The sequence below is a fragment of the Stigmatopora argus genome, chromosome 15 (assembly GCF_051989625.1).
Source record: "Stigmatopora argus isolate UIUO_Sarg chromosome 15, RoL_Sarg_1.0, whole genome shotgun sequence".
NCBI lineage: Eukaryota > Metazoa > Chordata > Actinopteri > Syngnathiformes > Syngnathidae > Stigmatopora > Stigmatopora argus.
The window spans coordinates 7,800,281-7,822,986 of NC_135401.1; the positions used below are offsets into that span (position 1 = coordinate 7,800,281).

Genomic DNA, 22,706 nt, shown 5'->3' on the forward strand with positions numbered 1-22,706 from the left:
GGGACCGCCTCTTTCTCCATCGACCAATTTTCAAAATCGCCAGCAGGCGCCGAGCAAGGAAGGCCAAATGGAGAATGACCCTCGCCTAAACCAACCCAGATTGAACCGACGATCAAAAACATCCTTCCTCGTTGTTGAAAACAACTCTTAAATCGTATCGGATTACCGTTAAAGACGCTCAAGATTGTAATCGCGAGGAAATCCACAAAGACGCGTTTTTTTGCGGACGGCATGTGTGGAAAAAAGCACGCTTCGTTTTAGCGGAAATTGTTTTTTTTTTTCTCCACCACTTCACGTTTGGACACTATAAAGTCGTCTTTTCAAGCTAATTAGGTGAGTGTGTTTTATTTTACGGTTGAAAGTTTGTTTCAAATATTGTAGGGCAAGTGACTATTTTGGGGGATGCACAAACTTTACTTCAAAAATGGGATTGTGAATATTCATATCTCATTGCCATTGACGGCAATTGACGTTTAAAATGTTTTGACTGAAAGCAAATCTGGTTTGTCTATCTTTTTAATGACAGGCAATGAATCAAACGGGCCAATATTCTGAGTTGTTTATATATGGTATATTTGATCTCAAGTGTCAGATTGTTATTAAAAAGAGTAATAAATGATAGGCCAGTATATGTCCTGGTAAAAGCATTTAAAGTATGAAACATTGGTCAATGGAATTATTAAAATATTTTGTTTTCTGTAGTGGATTTTGTTACTTACCTGTATATTTCTTGGTTTTGGGCACAACAACAAAAAAGAACGTAAAACCAACAAAATATTTAATATTTGTGATAATATTGATATAATATTTTTGTTTATTGACCTTAACTTGGTAGGTTTGTCAAATTTTCAAAATGGTTACACCCCAAAACACCCTATTTAACCTTTGGAAAAAAATCAGGAACTTGGCTTTCATTCCAGATTGTTTCATACATCCATTCATCATTTTAAGTGCATTTTAACATTTTTGTCTTGCTGTTTTGGTCTTGTAATAATCCGAGTGGTTTACTTTGACCTGCACCAGCTGTCAGTCGTCGGACTTTCAAGATGCTCATTTCTTCCGGCATTTAATCGGATGTCATCTGCCCGGTGATCCTAAGAATTACGCCATGGCGCGCGTGTGGAATACTGATTTAGGCTTTGTGGAAGACCCCTATTGTCCTATGGACGTGTGTTGGGGGGCCGCCACCTGATGAGTGCGTGCCGATGGCCAGCTGCATAAGTGGAGTGGCTGCAATTGTATTCCAACTGGTGTCATTGTCTCAAAGTCACCTTGCATTTGAATGTTTTTATTTTTTTAGGCCACAATCATCCGGATAAATAATGTCGAATTATTTCCAATTGTGTATTCAGTCAACATAACCCTCATTCAGAGTCACTGTCAAACCATGGCCAATTAGGCCGAGTGGCTAATCAGTTGTAATTGGATCAGGCGAAGTCTGCGCAGCTAACAAGGCTGAAACATTTGTTTGTGTGCGCATGCAGCAGTTTAAAATAATCATGGCGGAACATTTTCGTTTCAGCAATACATATGTTTAAAAAAATCAATGATTGGGGGGTGCTGGAGCCTATCCCAGCTGACTTCGGGTCACAGGCAGGGCACATCCTGAATCACTCATACCCTAGGGCACAGGTGTCAAAGTGGTGGCCCGGGGCCCAAATCTGGCCCGCCGCATCATTTTGTGCGGCCCGAGAAAGTAAATCATGAGTGTCGACTTTCTGTTTTAGGATCAAATTAAAATGAAGAGTATAGATGTATATTAAATTTCCTGATTTTCCCCCTTTTAAATCAATAATTGTAATTTTTTAATCATTTTTCTCTGTGTTTTTAGTTCAAAAATCATTTTGTAAAATCTAAAAATATATAAAAAACTAAAATAAACATTTTTTAGATCTATAAAAAACGGAATATTCACGGCTTTTAATCCAGTTCTTTTAATCCATTTATAAAAAAAATCTAAATATTATATCTAAAATGGTCCGGCCCACATAAAATCGAGTTGACGTTAATACGGCCCACAAACCAACCCGAGTTTTCACCCTTGCCCTAGGGGCAATTTAAAGTGTCCAATCAGCCTACCATGCATGTCTTTGAAATGTGGGAAGAAACCAGAGTACCCGGAGAAAACCCACACAGGCCCGGGGACACCATGCAAACTCCACACAGGTGGACCGACCTGGATTTGAACCCAGGACCCCAAAAGTGTGAGGCCGACGTGCCAGATTCATTAGAATGAGAAGGTTTTTTTTTGTCCATCCTTTTTTCAGGGCAGGCTGCTGTCCCGTGGAATGGATGACGTCCTAGAGTCGGAGCAGCACGAAGAGCGCCTCAAGGAACTTTTTGACAGTTTTGACGCTAGCGGTCGGGGCTCGCTGTGCCCCGAGGAGTTGGCTGACCTCTGCGTGTCGCTGCACCTGGAAGATGCTGCCCCAGCTCTTCTTGATGTCCTGCTGCAGGGTCGGGACAGCCTCACCGACAGGGTATGTGGTGTCACTACCGTATTTTTACGACTATAAGTCGCACCTGAGTATCAAGTCACAACAGCCAAAAAATAGCACAATGAAAAGGGAACAAAAATGTATAAGTCACACTTTTGGAAGGCATTTTTTTTTTATTTGATCACAAACCAAGAACAAACATATACTAAAGTAACAATAGTAAAATGGAGGGGAAATGGGCTAAATAAGCATCTGCTAAGACAACAGTTTTTCAGGTAACTAACCTTAAAAAAAGGTGATTTGATTGATAGTCCGGAAAATACGATACTTGTTTTTTAATCTGTTACATTTTTTTTTTTTCTGATTATGGTGTCTTAGAAAAAAAATATTTGTCAGTGGCATTCAAAGATAGTATTTAGGTGTATAATAATCATTGCTCAACCTTTTTTTTTGGTGGTTTTAGTTTTTTAAGTCCAAAGTATTATAACAGTATATATTATTTAATTTATAAATGAATTGTTTACTCGACTATTTGCAAAAAATAACATGTGATTAATCAAGTATCAAAATGACTTCAAATTTAAACCAAATCACAGTGTGGAGTAAAATCTCCCAGCCTCATTGTTTGCACTCCACACGCGTGATTATTTGGCCAAAAGGCTTTCCCTTCCTTCTGTTTTTATTTGAATACATCAAACAGCTGCACCCAACCTCTTGAGATAAAACAACCCTCCACCAGTAGTTACGGTTGTCAGTCGTCAAGACAACCACGCTATCATCATCATCACACACGGACACGTTGACACTTAAAACGACACTCCATTCATTTTGATCATTTACATGAAATACGTTTAAAGATAAGTGATGAAAACATGAACGCAGGCGGAACAATTGATCGAATGGAGACCTGATTTGTTTTAAAATAATTTCAATTTAGCTGCAAAGCTAACAATACTCCATTCTTTGATCCAATCAAATTGAATAATATTGACTTCCAGCGGAGTGTCGCTTTAATTGAATGCAAAATCCTGCTGTCTAATGAAAAAGCTGTACAACTGCATTTTGCCACAAAAATGATTGTGTAAGTGAAAAAGATTCAAATGTGGAAGTAGTGGCGATTGTGGTCAACATTTGGAGATGCACTCTATTTAAACAGCTCACGACCAAAGCAGGATACTGGCATACTTGCTAAACTGGTTGCTAAATCAACAGTCTGAACTGGTTACAGTGTCCACATGTGATCAAACAAAGTACACTGAGGGGAAAATAAACATGTGGTCCTTCCAGAATTGACAGACATTTGACGTCGCACATTTAAATAACCCATATAAAAACATTATAACAATATTTTTTTCAATTGACTTTACTTGTCCTGAGACCAAATATAACAAACCCAAGGCAATTGAATTTTTGAAAATATTTTTTAAATGGGCAAATAATTCTTGAGTGCCACCAAAAAATAGGCAGAATAACCACCAAATAAATGTTGTCATAAAAATGCAGCTGTTGATCTGAATGTGAAGAATCAGAAAATTGAAAACGTATTTTTTAGGAATTCTGAAGCGAAAATGTCCGCCAATTCTGGAATAAACCAACGAGGGATGTCCCGACCTAATTTGTTTTCCAAGATATGCTTCACTGATCTGATGCCAGAAGTTTTTATTTAGCAAAAAAAAAGCAAAAGAACTATTTACTGGTGGTACCAGCAAAGCTCATTTTAATAAGGCTTTAATAAGAAATGCTCTTCTGTTACCATCATTACTTTCTAAAGAGAAAATGCACGTTTGCCTGGTGGTTTTTACTGGAGTTGAAAACCTCACTGGTACTAAAAACACATGCTACAACTGGGACATCACTAAAACCAACTTGGTTTAGGGACCACTTGAGGCCAGGCAACAGGCAAACCAGTGAAGTTGAATTTCCATAGAAGTGCGCATAGCGACGTCTGGACTATTGTCTGTCAGCGTGTGCTGGATGAATAACAGAGGTGGGGGTAGTATTCTTGGTCATGTGTTGAGGTTAGGGGCAATGACCCCGTTGCCCACAGACTGTTCCAACAATGATGTGAAAAGCGGCAGACGCCTGCCAGGCGTGGACCGAGAACATCAGCCTGTCCCATTTGGCAGCTGTGGATTGTTCAAGTGTGTCCTCGCTCCCCCACCTCGGCCAGCCAGCCTGCCATCTGAGGAATTTACGGAGTTTGAATCGGTTGAATAGATGGGATTATTTTGTTTTATCGCAGGTTGACTTTGAGCAATTCAAGGATGCCTTGATTCTGGCGTTGTCATCTGGCATTGAGGCATCCCAAGCGCAACAGGAAGTCTCGTCCAGACCAGGTAAATGGACTGAACAAAAACTGTATTTTAAAGTATAGCAAGCTATTTACAGTTTTTAGGGCAACAATTCTTTTTAAGTCACCAGTTATTTTTTTGTTTGATTATTCAATCAATCCTTTGAACTTTCTTTGGCTCAGGTGACGTAATTTGACAGTTTTTATTCTCACTTTTGTCAGCGTCGCCTGACGTCCAGCCAAAGTTTGTGAAGGGCAGCAAGCGTTACGGCCGCCGCTCCAAACCGGAACTAGACAACACCATTTCAGAGTTTTTTCAAGATCCCCACGACCAAGCTGAAGACGGCGAGGACACCAAGGACACCTGTGATACCACCATTCCAAGGAAGCGTGAGGTAAAAAGCAACACACTCTCGCCACATATGCCTTTCTTAAAGTCCTTTGGTTTATTCTTGGCTAAACAGCTTGGCCTAAAATGAGGTTGGACGTTGAAAATCAGTCAGCCGTGGCTATTCGGCCCGCAGCCACAATGTTTGTGCAGTGTCACAGCATGTGTTTACTTAAGATTTTAGATTACGTACGCGCATAGGGTCACCCAGTAAGCGTCAATAGGTCTTAGCTCATTCGCTGACTTTAACAGCCATATGTAGACATTTAATCTATATGAACTACTCAGAAATGAATGTTAACCTGTTAAAAATGAGTTCTGCTAACTTACCACATTTTGGGGCATCATTTAGACTTCTAAGTAAGCAGAACTTGAAAAGATAAATTGTTATCTCAGAATGTTAAGATGTGCTAACTAGGAATGTTAAGTTGTGCGAACTTAGCCCTTGCCTCACTCTCGGTAGATTCAAAAGAGTGCACTGCTGTCAACAGTATAATCAGCTGGCTAGGCTATTGAGACAGAAAGAGTCACCCCCCTTCCACTTTTCTGGATTTCTCCACATCGTGCATCAAAAGGCCTCTTGCAGATTCCCCATCTGTTCTTCATTCCCTCATCCCAGACAATAGAATGACCCTCTGACCTGAGCAGTAGAAATGAAAGCCTCCGCCTCTTGCCCCATTCAAACTTAAACTCATTTCAAATAAGAGCTCGGAGCAAAAGAAGCAGCTGCTGCACAGGCAAATTAGCTGACAACTTGATTTAGAACTTGAGAGTTTCTCAGATGGATCCTGGAAATCAAGGCAAAAATAAGATTTTATAGGGCAATACAGTAATCCCTCGATTATCGCAAATTCACTACGCGGTTTTTTCTCTCTGCTATTAATCATTAAAACTTTTTTCTTTAAGTTCATAAAAATGTGAAAATCCCCGTTGAAACTCGTAAGCGGAAGCCATTCTTGCTACTAGGACTCAGCACTGAATTTATTTATTTATTTTTTAATAGGGGTGATGCTACATCGCGATTTTTTTTTTATCATTGCGGCCATGTCTGGTCTACATTAACCGCGATATTCGAGGGATTACTGTACCTAATCCCACTGCCATTGAAAGTGAGTGAGTTTTAGTCAGTTTCAACTGCCAGCCCTCACAGTCAAGGTACTCAAATATGTCAACTATTGTAAAAAATATATATGAATAAATCTAAACATCTTAATCAATCATTAAAATCTTCACACTGATGGAACCAGCCAATCGGCTCCTGCGATCATTCGCTGCTGGCTTCTCCCTGTCAAGATGAATTGGTTGTCAAAAAGCGATGGCCCGATGCTGATTTTTTGACTTCTGATCTGATGTTTTTAAAGATATGCTTTACCGATACTACCCATATGGTTATACCAGTAAAGGTAATGGGAAAAAAATAAAATAACTATTATTTAAAGAATATTATTAATATATTGAATATTATTTAATAAAACTACTAAAGGACAAATAAAAAAACACGTATTCGGATTGAGACATCATTAATGTTTAGCACTGTGAATGGTGTATAATGAGAGGCTTTTTAAGAATTAAATGGTGGATGTGGTTTTGTTGTCCTTCTCTCCACTAGCGCTGGAATGCAGATGAAAGCAGCACAGAAGAGTACGAAGCAGAAGGTTTGTTTCATTTCCCCCCCAAATTCACTACATTAGATGATAGGAGTCAAAAAAGGATCCTCACCTCTTCTAGGCCAGCTGCATCTATGGAACCCCGACGAGCCGAGCACGCCTCAAGGTTGCGTGGCGGTCCCCCTGAAGGAGAGGCTCCATCAAGCCTGCGAGGAGTTGGACATATCCTGGCACGGAAACGCTGACCACTCGCAACTACTCGCCCTGTGCGACTCTCTGGGCTTGGAGGTGAGCAAGGAAAATGGATGCCAAATGGAGCGGGAAGCTGTGTAAAAAAAAATACAGACCAAAACTTGACAATTCTGACCTCTTTTCTCTGTCAGATAAGTACGGATGCACTCCGTAATTTGAATGGTGACGGTTGGATCGATGTTCAAGATTTTGTCTCCGTGGTTTTAAAGTCCACCAAACCTCCTACCCCGTCTGCTTCCACCCCTTACAGGCATCTGAAAAGACAGCACTCCACTCAGGTACCCTCACCTTGTCTTTAAATGGAGAGAACATAAGCGGGTGTGTTTCTAGGAATCATTTTGTGTAGCCGGATAAAGCAAATCATGTGCAGGGTGTGCACCCAAAGGTTTTGACCTTCCTGCAGTTTGTTAAATATTGATCCATGGTTCTCACAGCCATTTGACGAGGTGGGCCGCCGGATCGCCACGCCCTCCGCTCTGATGAGCAGCATCGCCACGCGTCTGTTCTCTACCTTGGACGACGGCACTGGCTTCACTCCGGTCGAGTCCATCGTGGATGCTTGGATTGAGGAAGGCATAGAAAACGGCAATGAGATCCTGCAGGTGAGTTTGATTAAGGCTTTTTAGAGGAAAGTAACAAGTGCAGTGGTATTTCTACTTACGAAATTAATTAGTTTCGTAACTTGGATTTTTGTAAGTCCAGCAGTAGTTTGTGTAAATTCTCTAATTCGCTAGCAACTAAACCCTAAAAGTGATCAGTGTAAATTTTGTATGAAAGATGTAAGAAACAAACAAAAATGATAAGAAAATTATTTGTTAAAGTATTAAAATGAATAACAAGCATGCAAAAAATATTTTTGCAGGTGAACAATTGTAAGAGGTAGCTAACGCAGGTTCAAATATAACAACAGATAAATGATATGTAGTATTTACATTTTGAGGTTGTGTCGTAACTTTACGTATATTGAAACGGTCATTTTCATATCAAAGCGATTTCGTATTTAGAAATATTTTAAAGAAGAGGTGCAATTGTAGTTGTAAAAGTAGTAAGATATAAGAACCTCAATTTTTACAAGATTTTACTTCATTGGGTGAAATGTCCAACTTTAACACCTTCCATCTGACCATATTCTGTTTCTGATGATGCAGGCGTTACAGTTCAGCATGGAAGGCAAGCTGAATTTGTCCGATCTAACTAGCGCACTAGAAAATGAACTCTTGGCCACCAAGAATGGCATCCACCAGGCGGCGCTGGCCAGCTTCAAAGCGGAAATCCGACATCTACTGTGAGTCTGACAGGAACCCCAGTGAACACATGCATGTTAAGTACGAATGAATGATGTCAACGGTCTTTTTTTTGTTGTTTCTTGTCAGAGAACGTATCGACAGCGAGTTGAGGGAGAAGGAGAAAATCCGATTGGACCTGGAAAGGGTAGAAAGGCTGAAAACCCAGCTGGCTACCGAGGTGGATGAGCATCATTCGTCAATCGAGCAGGCAAATCAGCTTAACCTCAGGTAACATTTAAATTAATTTTAATATTTTGCCATTGGAAATGTGTGTCAAATGTTGGAGGAGATAGAATTCCAACTTTTGGCCCCGAAAAAGGGCAATAACATGACAAGGTCAACGCGTTCCCACAACCAATTGCGTGAATGACGCACAGGAAGCTGGAAGAGGAGCACCGAGAGAAGCTAGCGGCAGTGCGCTTGGAGCTCATGAAGGAAACGGACCTGATCCTTCAGCAGGCGGCGCAGCAACGCGAGGAACTGGAGGCGGAGGTGGACAAGATCAAGGAGGACGAGTCCTTCCTCAGGGACCACCTCTCCATTTCAATCAAGGTAAGGTGCTACGTTTCTCCCACTCAGGTTAGGAACATTATGGAACTTTGCATCTTTGTTTCCAAAGGAAAACAGACGTTTGGAGATGGACTTGCTGGACTGCGGTGAAAGACTGCTGGAGGCACAAAGCCAAGTGACAAAGCTACGTGGCAGTTTGGACAACATCTTGTCAGAGAAGGTCAGACCGGAAAAGTGACTGTCTGTGTGGCATTTTAAGCAACTAAAGTACTTTTTGTCTGGATGGGATATTTAGTTTGGTGACTTGGATCCTGGCAGTGCTGACTTCTTGATGCAAGAGGAGCGCATTAAGCAGCTGCGACTGGGCTACGAAGCCCAATGCAGGGTACAAAACTTTTAAATTATTGAAAAACACTGAAATGAATGCCAACAAAGCTTTGCTAAAAATGCACATGATTCATCCCTTTTCAGTGGAGTTTGGTGGACCACCATTAATTGAGGGCTAATTAAATAGCCAACCTAGTTGGTTAATTAAGGGACAGTGTGGACAGAAAAATGGTCCAATTTTCCAATACGGTTCTTTCCGATTATTTACCAGAAACTGCAAGATCGCGTGGATGAGCTGCAGTCAGAGCTGCAGGACTTTCAAAGCGTGGGCCGACCCCAGGAGGCCGGACCCCGGCCTCTCTCCGAGGAGTTGGAGAGCAAAAGCCCTGGAGTGGAGTCGGACCCAGGACTCGGCTCGGAGGAAGTCCATCCTTTCATCAGCATGAGCCTCGAGGCTGAGATGATGCTGGAGCAGCTGAAGGAGCAGCATCTGCACCAAATGGACGACTTGAAGACGCAGCTGGAGAGCAAAGTAAGACCCTTTTTTAATAGTTTGTTGTGTTATGACCTCTGTCTGTGATAGTGGTCACTGCTGTGGAGATTTAGCATTAGGTTTAATCCATTTGTACTCCTCGCTGTAGATCAACGAATTCAACACTTTGGTTGAGGAAAAAGAGGACCAAAAAAACGCACTGGAAAGCGAGCGCTGGCAGGAGGTCCAGGCCACAAGGGAGGAGCTGGCTAGCGCTTGCTCACGGGCGCAGGAGCTCCAGAGCCAGCTTGAGCAGGCGGCGCAAGAGAGGACTCTCCTGGAGGAGCAGAAGCAGGAGGAGGTGAGGATGATGAAGCAGGAGCTCCTTGAGGCACAAAGCGTCTCTGTGGAAGGCGAGGACCGTCTTAGGAACCTGCAAGAACGACACGCAGACCTCCTCACCGCCATGGAGGAGCTACGAAAGCAACACGCAAGCGACGTAGAGACTCTGGAGATGGAGAATACGCAGATTTTGCAAGTCGGGCTGAAGGAACGGGAGAAGAAACACCTAGAAGAGCGAGACAATTTGGAGAAGAGCTGGTTGGAATGCTTTGAAAAAGAAAAGAAGTTGATGAGGCAAACCCACCAGGAAGAGTTGTCGGCTAGAATTAAGGAGACCGTGTCCCACTTGGAGAAGGAACATGACCGAACTGTAAAAAGGCTGACCGAGGAGTGGCGAGAGCAGCGAGCTCGGCTAGAAGAGCAAAACGATGAGTCCCTGCAGGCGTTGCTGGAGGACGCCATGCGGAGGCTGGTCAAGGAACAGGAGCAGAAGGAGACTCGGCTCCAAGAGCAGCACGACGGTGAGCGTCGGTGTCTCCTGGAGCAGCACGAGCATCGGGAGGCCACTCTCAAGCAGGAATGGGAGCGGGAGAGGCTGCAGTTAGAGAAGAACTACATGGAGAGGCTGGATGAGGAAGGGGAGAAGCACCAGACCGTGAAGGAGGAGCTTGAGAAGAGGCTGAACTTCCAGGAAGACAGCCACCGCAAGACCCTGAGGGAGATGACCGTTAAACACGCTGAGGAGAGGAACACGCTCAGTAGCAAGCTGGATAGACTACGAGACAACCTTGTTCAGGACAGGTAAGGACATCGTCGTACAATTTATGTTATAATTCAGGGTTGGCTTTTTTACTCGTTTCTCCTCACTTTGTCATCAAAATATCATTTTGGAATTTGGGATTGCAAAAAGCTATTAAATCTTGATTAAAACGGTTGAAAGAAAATTTGGATTCAGCACCCCAAAATTACATGTTTGCGTCAATGCAGCATTTGGCTCGGGTAAGTAAACTTTTGGGTTCAGGCGCGCCCTAAAATGTTAACTTCTACCGCAGTTCAAGGTCATGGTTTGATTCAAATTTGGAAACAAAAAAAATTCTGTGGCGTTAAAGGAAGAGATTTAACTACATTTAAAATGAAAGAAACCAATGACCAAATGATTTGTGACACCCGGAGTGAAGTGTTCTCTGAATAACCACCATGTACAGGGAGCAGACAGAAGTGTGCTTCTCCAAGAAAATCAAGCAAGTTGAGGACCGTTTCTCAGCTGAGCAAGGATTGGCCAGCACACGCTTTCAAATGGACATCTCCAAAGTGGAACAGCAATATCGGAGGGAGCTGATGGATCTCTCAAAGAAGCACGCTGAGGAGAAGCTCCATTGGGAGTTGCAGTTGCAGAAAGCGTTGGAGAGTGCTGAAGACTCCCAGAAAAACGCAGAAGAGGTAGCAGAGATAACGAATCAGCAATGGCTAAAAGAACGAAATGAATTGGAAAAGTTTCATGGAGAAGTCATGCAAGCATTCAAGGATCAGAATCAGGAGTTGCACAACCAAGTGAAGACCAAAGAAATTGAGCTGAGTCGCCAGTTTAACGATCTGCACAACCGACTCCAGGAGAGCCTACGGGCCAATGAAGATCTTCTTACCCAGTCTGAAAAGAAAGACAAGGATGCTGGAAACCTGCTTAAGCAAGTGGTAGAAGATTTCCGACAGGAGAGGGAGGAATTTCAGAACGGCCACTTGCAACTTGAGGCGCAATATGAGGAGGTTCTTTCAATGTCGCAAAGGCAGACAGCAGAGAAGCTGGCGCTGCTCGCAGAACATGATGATTTGAAGCTGAAGATTGAGGGTACGGAAAGTCTCCTCAAACAGGCAGTAGAGGACTTTGAGCTGGACAGAAAGGAGCTTCAAGGAGAAGTGGCTATCCTCAAGGAAAAATTACACCAACGCCAAAGCCATCTTATTTTGGGTGCATCTAAGAACAAGGAAACGATTACAAAGTCGATTAATGAAAATTCCTCTAGTGAGGAAGATCTTGAAATGCAGACGGACCTAATGGTTAGGTCTGAAGAAGTGTCACAGCTGAAGGTGGCTTCAAGTGAAGACCAAGTCATCAATCTAACTACTAAGGAATGTAACAATCTGGAAAATTCCAACTATAACATACCTGCCCACAATTGTGAAGAAGACCTATTGATGTCCAGTGACCTTGATTTCCCTGAAACTGGTGTAAAAACCAAAGACTTTTTTCTTAGCCAGTATGAAGCTAAAGACTTAGAAGTTGAGGCATCTGGGCCTATGGACTACAACAACGAAGAAAGTCCATTTCAAGATCTACCGACCTCCAGTTCAGAAAGCCCCTCCCACAAGGATCAGTGGCTTAAGGAGATGGTCGTTAACTCCTTGGACCTTGTGGGTCCTTCTTCTCTTGAGGATCCCGAAGAAGATCCTGATCCTAAATCTGATGATGATGATGATGATGATTCCAATGGTGAATTTACCAATGCTAGTTTAGAACCCCTTCATCCAGATTGCGAACTGGAAGATTTGCCCATCTTTGAACAGGAATCCTTCTACCATCAAACCAGAGAGGAGGTGGTCCTCCTGCAGGAGATGATCCTGTTACTCCGGCAGAAGACCGAGCTTCTCCAGAGTCTTTTAGAGCGTAGTACCAAGATGCAAAAAGGCCACGAGTATCTGGAAGAAAACTACAGCCTCAAAGTCAAAATGGTCTTGCTGATAGAGCATGTTAAAGCGCTGGAAATGGAGGCCATCAGGCTGAAAGCGCTAAAGGCTCGTTACGAAGAGCGCGAGTGGGAAAACGCTACGTTGAAAGAGGAAAACGCCGAGCTCCAAAAGAGCCTCTGCCGACTGCAAAGCAGGATGAATGACGAGCATATTCGACAGGACAACCGTAAACTCTCAGATTTGTTTGACGCGCAAGGGGACGTTCTGGTCCCCGGTTTCCTCTGGAGCCCGATTTCTGAGGTTTCTTGTGTCGAGGACAGCTGCGGAGAGTTTGAGGCGGATGCCGCTGAACTTTGCAAAGTCAAGAATGCAGCCACACGGGGCGATAGGTAATGTGGAAACGACCTTCGACCATGTGTGCTGTGGCCCCTATTTTACCATTCCTGCCATCCCCTCCCTTGGCTGACAGTATTGTGACTTGAACCCTGCACCTGTTATGGTAGTAAGTGCCCTTCTGCACGGAGACAGGATTTTGTAAGAAGCCAAAATAACACAAGTAGATTCAAAATACTAGGGTCTATCATCAGTAATGAAGAGTCTCTGTGTAAAAGGACTTAATGTGATTTTTGCATCTTTGAATTCTTCCTTAGTGGTTTTAAAATGAGTCTTTGGGGTTCTGGAAGTCTCAAAAATGGAAAACCGTGGTTGTATGTCACCTTTTATACAATGATTGATTTGTGTTCATATTCCAGGCTTAAACTGGAGCAGCTCAGCCAAGAGAAGATTGCCGCTGAACATACTGCAGAGAATTTCAACAAAGAGGTGAAGCAAAAAGTAGAAGTTTGATTTGAATTTATTTCGCCATGGTCAAAAGCTAACGCAACTCTTAAGTCAAGTTACGATGGCGTACATTTTCCTTGAGGCTCATTGTCACCGGTGACGTATTTCAGGTGGCCGATCTTCGTTTGCAATGTGAGCAACTCCGGAATGAAAATGAAACGCTGGCCGACCAGAAAGTGCGTAGCCTGACTGACGCGGACGAGCTCAAACGCCAGCTGGCCGAACTGATTAAAAACAATGAGAGACGGGAGCTCCTAGCCGGCGAAGAGAAGATCAAGGTGAGCGAGACGCCGTCACGTTGATGTGGCGACTTTAAGTAAACAGATGGCTGCGTTGCATCAGGTTGCGGCTTGCGTGAACTCTCTGGAGGCCGATTTGACCAAAGCTCTGACGGAAACATCCAGACTGGAGGACCAGAATGCCCATTTGCTTCATAAGGTGTCAGCCCTCGAGGAGAAGGTAAGAAGAGCAAACTCATACCAGTTTTTTTTTCTGTGGAAGTATCGTTGACTGTTTGTTTGCCTCTAGCTGACAAAGGCAGACTCAATGGAGAATCAACTCGGCCACCTAACGGACGAGTGGAAAGATGCCTCCAAAGAGAGCCGAGTTCTCCGCAAACAGCTAGTTAAATTCCAGGAGAAGGTAAACTTTTTTTTTCTGTCAACCTACTTCGGGATCTCACTTACTTATTTCCCCACACAACAGAAATACTCCCACCACCCTCATCGTAATGGGTAGCAGCACCAAACATGTATACTTTCTCGACTTAACTACATTATTTTTCCGATTATAAGTCGCAACGGCCAAAAAATACACAATGAAGAGTAAAAAACATGTACTGGAGTTTAAGTCGCATTTCTGGGAGGGCATTTTTAAAATTTGATCAGAAAATAAGAACAAACATTCGTTAAAGTAGCAAAAGTAAAATGACGAACAACAGGGTAAATATGTTAACATAGCCGTTTTTGAGTACTATATCCTAAAAAAACAACATAACAGGTGGTCAGAGAAAAAGACAAGTTGCACTTCAGTATTTTTTGCAGACCTAGACAAGTACGACTTACAGTCTGGAAAACACGTACTATTCTAGTAATAAAGTAGATACACGGCCTAAGCGAAGAATAGACGGTAACCTTAAGAGGCGATGGCAACTTACACCAAGCAACAGTGACTAAGGCAGAAAGCTACTGCGGACCAGGCTAATTCACAATAACCAAGCTAACGGGACCCTCTGCTTGTGATTACTATACAAAAACGTGCATAAAAGCCTGGTATGTGCCGCAAAATTTTAAGAAAGCTGACAAAGACCCGCAGAAGCGCTGCAAACCTATCACTAAGCTAAAGAGCTTACGTTAGCTAGTTAACTATTCATTTCCTTTAAACTGTTCTGTTCTTGCCTAAGCAAGTGACAAAAAAAGCAAGCGACATACATTTGTCCCCCCAAAAAATTTTGGGACTAGTTTAACTTAAAAATATCTTGCTGTATTTCTTCCACTTTACAGGTGAAGAACATGGAGGACACCCTTCAGGCCGTGAGTCATCAGCGATCTTGCCTAAGGTCGGATCTTCGCGTCATGCAACAGGAGAGAGACTCTCTGCACCAGAAGCTGATTGTGTTGCACAAGCAGCTGATGAACACCTCGGATCGGGTAAGGCTTTTTCAATTGTCATTGATAGTATTGGCTCTCTATTGACCTTTTTTTTTTTTGTCCGAACGACACTAAACAGAACCGCCTTTTGGAGCTGGCCTTGCAAAAATGCGCTGTCCAGAGTCCCAGCAAGAAGCTCCACAGAGAGACGCTGCTGCTCAAGGAACAAGAGGTGAAGGTTTCAAGTCCGAGCATGATCCTTGAAACTTTAAGGCAGGGGTGCTCCAACATTGCCAACCTCGGGCGATCTACCGCTGGCTGACAAAGCTCAGCATTTATGTATGCTTATATAAGGTACACGATGCCAGCATGAAGCAACATAGTGTAAGCAGGTTTCAATCGTGCTTGGGCTCAGTCACATTCGAAACTTTTACTAGATGCATTCAATCTTAATGTCATGCGATCCATGTATGGAGCACCCCCGCTATAGGGTTTCTTTGGGATTTCTTTAAAAGTTGATTTTTATTTTTTGAACCGTGTTGCGTGTGTGTGTAGGCAAGCAAGCTGTCACTAAAGCAGCAGCACAAAAACAGCCATATGTCAATGCTGAAAACCTTGGAGCAAGAGAATGCCTTTCTCAAGCAGGAATTGGAAGAACATAAGCGCTTCACCAAGGTAATACTGCCAGGCCTGCCAAACACTGGGATTTCCATTTTTTTAATGAAGCCATCATTTTTGCGATTGCTCCACTAATTGGTTCATGAGTAAAACAGCGTAAAATCAGATGTTTGGAAATAGCTCATTTTGATTTATAATGAAGCTAATCAGCTGCATTTTGTGAGGAATATAGAATAAGGAATCGAGGAAAAAAAGATTTTTTTTTATTCTTAATGTTCTGATAATAAATCCAATGAAAAATTCCAATGCAGACGTTTTGCTTTGTTCTATTTAAAAATGTCAGAAATACATAAATATCAAGAAACGAAAAATGTTTTTACTCTAAACAGGTCTTGAGAAAATTTAATTCATATAATAGTTCATTTACTTTTCATGTTTCTCCTTTTCCTTTCCCAAAAAATAATTGAATACTTGTTTATTTTTTTAATTGAAATAAGAAAAAAAATCTTATTTATAAACCTATATTTACAAATGACTCCTTACCTTCCATCGATGCCTATCGACGTGCATTCCACTTTTTTGTTTCCTGCCTTTCTTCATTCCATAATTATTTTTTCCCTTTTTTTTTTCAATGAAGAAACAACCTGCTTTAAAAATCCACATCTTGGTGTGTTTTAATAACAGAATGTCGCCGCGAAGGAAGGACACACACAGATGGATAAACTACAGGAGGAAAATATACTACTCAAAGCCCAGGTAGAAAGACTCACTACACATCTCTTTGAGGTAGGACATACCCCCACCCCCCATAAAGTGCCAATTATTGTCTGGAAAATACCGTATTATAATTCTACTGGTCTCTCTACCCGTAGTCGTTTCACTCTCATTTTACGGGGCTCCTGCCAGCATCGCCTTGCAGGTCGCCGAGGGGTCATTGTCCTGACGCCGACAACGCACAGGTAGGCTCATCGAATCATACATTGGGGCGCATTTTGGCATTTTGGCATTTTTTTCCCTTTCACTTCACGCAACTCTGTCATACTCGCTCCAAATGGCTGACTTCACGAAATGTTTCAAAAGGACTGAAACGGCCTCTCTGGTGTCACTCGGGTTCATCTTCACACTCATCGTGTGTGTGTTGGGTTTTCTGGTTTTCCATATTGGTTTGTTTTGGTGTGCTTCATTTTTTTATTCTTTTACACTCTGTTATATTCTTGTCTTTCTCTTGCATTTGGTGAACCTTCTGAGATATGGTTTGGCATATGATCGAATACAAAATGTTCAAAATTAGAGATGAGCTCCATCCAATCCAGTATCGGTCTTGGGTTTATTCACAGATCAGATCAGATCGGATTGAGCCAACCTGTGAAAATTTCCAAACCACGAGCCAAATGTTAAGCTACTCTGTTTTTCTTCATTTTGTCCACATATGCAATGCTAATGTTTGATTTCCGGTTCACTTCCATGAACAAAAGTTCATTGCAACTTCCAGCTAAAGATAGAGTTGCTGTTCGATATGCATCATTTTAATGTTAAATGGCTATCACAGAATTTAACATTTAACAATAGTCAATCCAGTTTGCATCATTTTGGCCCCAAAAAAGTAGCTGCCTAAATAGCCAGTTAACAAAAAGCAAATTGACAGATATCCTGATTCAGATACCGACAAAAAAGGGAGGAAGAAAATGTAGATGGTTTCATCTCAACGCTAGAGGACATGGAGTAAAAAGAAAAGGTAAATTGGGATTAAATAGCCAGTTAAAAAAAAGCAAATTGACAGATATCCTGATTCAGATACTGACAAAAAAGGGAGTAAGAAAATGTAGATGGTTTCATCTCAATGTTAGAGGACATGGAGTAAAAAGAAAAGGTAAATTGGGATTAGAGAGGCTGTAGCTGTGGTGAAGTGTACCTTGCCTTTTTCTCTCCAGGTAGCCGTGGCAGAGCAACGAGCTAACGCCAACGCGGACGGCTACCGGCGCATCGGCGGACTTTAACACCGACGTCGTCTTCTTGCCCTCCAGATGGCCGCCGTGCTCTTATCTTTTTTTGTATTGGGGCCTCCTCAACCATGCTAATGTGTGGCGCTACGGCTAGGTGGCACTTACTCTATTAGGTTTTGATGGAGATTCTCAATCAGTTTTCTTTTTTATTTGATTTTTTTTTTTTACCTGACCGCACCGTTTAAATGCAAAATTGCAGTCAATGCAGACTGCGATCCCTGCTAAGTACAATTGTTTAAGATAAAAAGGCCCCGACTTGCAATCAAGATGTTCAATTATGCTGGTTTTTCAACCATTCAGGTTTCTAATCTCCGTTTTTTTGTAGGATTTTATTTTGTAGTTGAACGTTTGTTCAATCTGCTTTTATTGTTTAGTTTGTCTTGGGGGATCCCCCCCCCAAAAAAAATTTTGCTGCTGCAATTTTCGTGTAAAATTGACTATATTATGGTATCACATTGGTATTCATGCCTGTTTATTTTTGGTTATTTATGTTGACATCGCAAAATCCATTTTGGCGCTGTCCTTTTTTATTTATTATTTTTTAGCAGGCATTTTATTTATTTATTTTGGGATGGTTTATGTATTTTTTTTTTTTACTTTCAGTGCCTTTGGCGATAAAAGACATCCAATCGTGGCTATTTTCATCCTTTGTAAAGTAGCACCAAAGCCGCGTCAAATGTTGGAAAGTCTATTGCTCGCGAGCCAAATAATTACCAAATGATCAAATGTTGACTTGAATACATTTACTTTTATCCATTGACAAAACAAACTTTTTTTTCCCTTTTCGAGTCATGTACCAGACATTTTGTTATTTAATAAAGTGTCTAGCCAATGCAGATCTAAATTGTTTATCCTACTTGTTAACGGCGGTGAAAGGTAGACTATAACTTAGCGGGTGTTTACAATATAATGTCAAGACCCGTTACAGCTGATCTTTCTTTGCTATCCAGGACAAGGCGGAACCCCGGATGGAGCGTATGGAGGCGCGATTGATAGAAATCGAGACGTCGCTGCGCAACGTCAAGCTGCTCCTCCGAGAGAAAGTGGAGCAGCTCAAAGAACAGGTCAGAACCGAACCAAAAAGTGCTCATTTTGGCAAACTGAGGCTGATCTTCTCCCCGGCTTTTTCCTAGGCGGGCAAGGACTGCAAAGCAGACGTGCTGATCCGAGACCTGTACGTCGCCAATGGTCAGCTGCTGGACGCTGTCGAGCGGTCGAGCAAATCGGCGGAGAAGACCCGGCGGGCAAACGGAGCACGTACCAGCCTTCAGGTTTAAATGCACGTAATTTGAACATTATTTTTTTAAGACCCAAAATACCAGTATTATATCATGGCCATTCTGTACAAATTGCCTTGTCACAATATTATTTTTTAAAAAATTGGACCTTTAATATTTACTAGGATTATTTCAGCATTTAGTTTAACACGAGATCATCAAGATAAGTACGTACAAAGTAATCATTTGTGCTACCTGCCCCGCACTTTACTGAATCCATTCAAATAGTTCCAAGAATTTTGTAATTGTAAACAATGTCAACTATTTTCATTTAGTAGTTTTTTTTTTTTTAATGACAAAACATGCTTTATAAAAATACTGTCTGCACGTTAATTTTAAAACGAGTTGTTTGACTACATGGATGGAGGCTAATGTAAGCTACACCCTTACATTTCTGTCAAAAAAGTAAGGTATACATAAATGAATTGGAAAATTTGATGTTTTTTTATTTTTTTATTCTAAGATGTACATGAAAAATCACTACTAGTCATTACAGGTAGAACTACAATGAGGTATTTTTGTGCTCCACTTGATTATTAAAAACCTTGAAATCAAAGTGCAGGCTCAAGACTATTGGATCACGAGGCCACTTGGGAGACGTGCTGTATGTTGCACAAAGTGAGCTGAGCCTCCCGCGGCACCCGGTAGATGCGTCTGGAACGAATCCATAGTCTCCCAAAGACCCCCACGACCATCAGAAGGATCAGCAGAAACCCCCCAAGGATGAAGGTCTCCACCGGGGGAAGCGCCCCGACACCTGTGGAGGAAAATCAAATGAAAACACCATCACTAAAGGTACGAAAGTGGCGGCCCGGGGGCCTGATCTGGTCCTCCACGTCACTTTGCGTGGTCCGCAAGACTAAATCATTTCCGTCAAGTGTATTCTTTGGAGCCCGTTGGCTCAAGTGGTCCGTGTATTAGCCCCAAGCCCTGAGATTGAGAATTCATCCCAGGTCCAGACCTTCCTGTGGGGAGTTTGCATAATAGCTGGGATTGGATCCAACTCCCCCCCCCCCCCCCCCCCGACCCCCATAAGGATAAAAAGTATGGAAAATGAATGAAAAGTTCCTCATTTCCATTTTAATTTAATTTAAATTAATCAACTATCGCAAAAAGCCTAGCAACTCCCGGAGCAAAACTATATCTACAATGTGGCCCCTGAAAAATAACTTATTTGAGAACCCTGACCTACAAAGAAGAGTAGTCGGCAGAGAAAAAAGTAAGGAAATGACCCTACCAAAACGGGGTTTGTCGCTGTGGTCGGATCGTCGTCTGATGGGACCGTAGGACACCGTGTGGGACAGCGGGACGTCGCGCCGAGTTCTCGTCAAGACCTCCTCAGCCGAGCAGTTCTTGTAGATTTTGTGCAGAGAGCAAACAGGTAAAAAGATAGGTGGAAATTATTTTGAGATTTTCTCCATTTTGAAGTTGTGCTAATTGTTTTGTTTTTACTGTGGAAACTCACAGGTTGGCAGAGTCCTGGACCGTTGTGGCAGATGTGGACGTTACAGTGTAAGAATATGTGGGTGTATGAGCCACCCACGAACTTGAACATTTGGATTCTGAAGGTGGCGTCGGCAGCCTGACCGTTCTTCATCACGCTCAGAGTCTGATCGTCCGTCAACACGGGGCAGCTGAGGAAAGACGCAAAACATCAAGTCAAATCTCATCGATTTTAATTTAAAAAATGCATGTATACATACCCGCATGCATACATACCAGTATGCATACATGCGTGTATGCGTGCATGCGTGCGTGTATGCGTGCGTGTATGCGTGCGTGTATGCGTGCATGTATGCGTGCATGCATGCGTACAGGTATGTATGCATGCAGGTATGTGTACAGGCATGTATGTATACATGCATGTATGTATACATGCATGTATACATGTATGTATGTATGTATGTATACATGCATGTATGTATACATGCATGTATACATGTATGTATGTATACATGCATGTATACATGTATGTATGTATACATGCATGTATGTATGTATACATGCATGTATACATGTATGTATGTATACATGCATGTATACATGTATGTATGTATACATGCATGTATACATGTATGTATGTATACATGCATGTATACATGTATGTATGTATACATGCATGTATACATGTATGTATGTATGTATGTATACATGCATGTATACATGTATGTATGTATGTATACATGCATGTATGTATGTATGTATGTATACATGCATGTATACATGTATGTATGTATACATGCATGTATGTATGTATGTATGTATACATGCATGTATACATGCATGTATACATGCATGTATACATGCATGTATACATGTATGTATGTATACATGCATGTATACATGTATGCATGTATGCATGTATACATGTATACATGTATGCATGTATACATGTATGCATGTATACATGTATGCATGTATACATGTATGTATGCATGTATGCATGTATGCATGTATGCATGTATACATGTATGCATGTATACATGTATGCATGTATGCATGTATGCATGTAGGCATGTAGGCATGTATGCATGTATACATGTATACATACATACATGTATGTATGTATACATACATACATACATGTATGTATGTATGTATGCATACATACATGTATGCATACATACATACATGTATGTATGCATACATACATACATGTATGTATGCATACATACATGTATGCATGCACACATGTATGTATGCATACATACATGTATGTATGCATACATACATGTATGTATGCATACATACATGTATGTATACATACATACATGTATGTATGTATACATACATACATGTATGTATGTATGTATACATACATACATGTATGTATGTATACATACATACATGTATGTATGTATACATACATACATGTATGTATGTATGTATGTATGTATACATACATACATGTATGTATGTATGTATACATACATACATACATGTATGTATGTATGTATACATACATACATGTATGTATGTATACATACATACATGTATGTATGTATGTATGTATGTATACATACATACATACATGTATGTATGTATGTATACATACATACATACATGTATGTATGTATGTATGTATACATACATACATACATACATGTATGTATGTATACATACATACATACATACATGTATGTATGTATGTATACATACATACATGTATGTATGTATACATACATACATGTATGTATGTATGTATACATACATACATGTCTGTATGTATACATACATACATGTCTGTATGTATACATACATACATGTCTGTATGTATACATACATACATACATGTATATATGTATGTATACATACATACATACATGTATATATGTATGTATACATACATACATACATGTATATATGTATGTATACATACATGTATGTATGTGTATGTATGAATGTATACATACATACATACATGTATATATGTATGTATACATACATGTATGTATGTGTATGTATGAATGTATACATACATGTATGTATACATACATGTATGTATGTATGTATGCATGCATGTATGCATGCATGTATGCATGCATGTATGCATGCATGTATGTATGCATGCATGTATGTATGCATGCATGTATGCATGTATGCATGCATGTATGCATGCATGCATGCATGTATGCATGCATGCATGCATGCATGCATGTATACATGTATGCATGCATACATGTATGCATGCATACATGTATGCATGCATACAAGTATGCATGCATACAAGGCTTTTTTATTTAAAAAACGACCATGTACAGTAAAGCGTTTTTCTTAAAAGA

At 41.2% G+C, this 22,706-nt stretch overlaps 2 protein-coding genes across 3 annotated transcripts in view; one reads left to right on the forward strand and one right to left on the reverse strand.

The window, feature by feature from the left end:
* Positions 1 to 19,480, forward strand: nin (ninein (GSK3B interacting protein)). 2 transcript variants are annotated; one of them, XM_077620693.1, is made up of 26 exons: positions 1 to 333; positions 2,268 to 2,480; positions 4,681 to 4,774; positions 4,951 to 5,123; positions 6,726 to 6,771; positions 6,845 to 7,011; positions 7,107 to 7,253; positions 7,410 to 7,577; positions 8,124 to 8,260; positions 8,349 to 8,489; positions 8,639 to 8,813; positions 8,881 to 8,991; positions 9,067 to 9,156; positions 9,370 to 9,630; positions 9,740 to 10,713; positions 13,350 to 13,419; positions 13,548 to 13,715; positions 13,780 to 13,896; positions 13,966 to 14,079; positions 14,940 to 15,086; positions 15,166 to 15,258; positions 15,582 to 15,701; positions 16,329 to 16,430; positions 16,517 to 16,603; positions 18,598 to 18,711; positions 18,781 to 19,480. In XM_077620693.1, exons 2-26 carry the CDS (start codon positions 2,289 to 2,291, stop codon positions 18,922 to 18,924), a joined length of 4,152 nt encoding a protein of 1,383 aa, XP_077476819.1. In that variant the 5' UTR covers positions 1 to 333; positions 2,268 to 2,288; the 3' UTR covers positions 18,925 to 19,480. The 2 variants fall into 2 exon arrangements, with proteins under 2 accessions (XP_077476819.1, XP_077476820.1); XM_077620694.1 differs by lacking the exons at positions 18,598 to 18,711; positions 18,781 to 19,480 and adding an exon at positions 17,576 to 18,037.
* The window catches only part of LOC144089642 (pancreatic secretory granule membrane major glycoprotein GP2), a 10,938-nt gene continuing 7,581 nt past the window's right edge, over positions 19,350 to 22,706 (reverse strand). The window contains exons 7-9 of the mRNA XM_077620695.1: positions 20,390 to 20,558; positions 20,162 to 20,276; positions 19,350 to 19,681 (exon numbers count right to left, since the gene is read on the reverse strand). Of these exons, the coding sequence (XP_077476821.1) occupies positions 19,503 to 19,681; positions 20,162 to 20,276; positions 20,390 to 20,558 (463 nt within the window). The 3' untranslated portion in view covers positions 19,350 to 19,502. The remainder of the gene's footprint in view (positions 19,682 to 20,161; positions 20,277 to 20,389; positions 20,559 to 22,706) is intronic.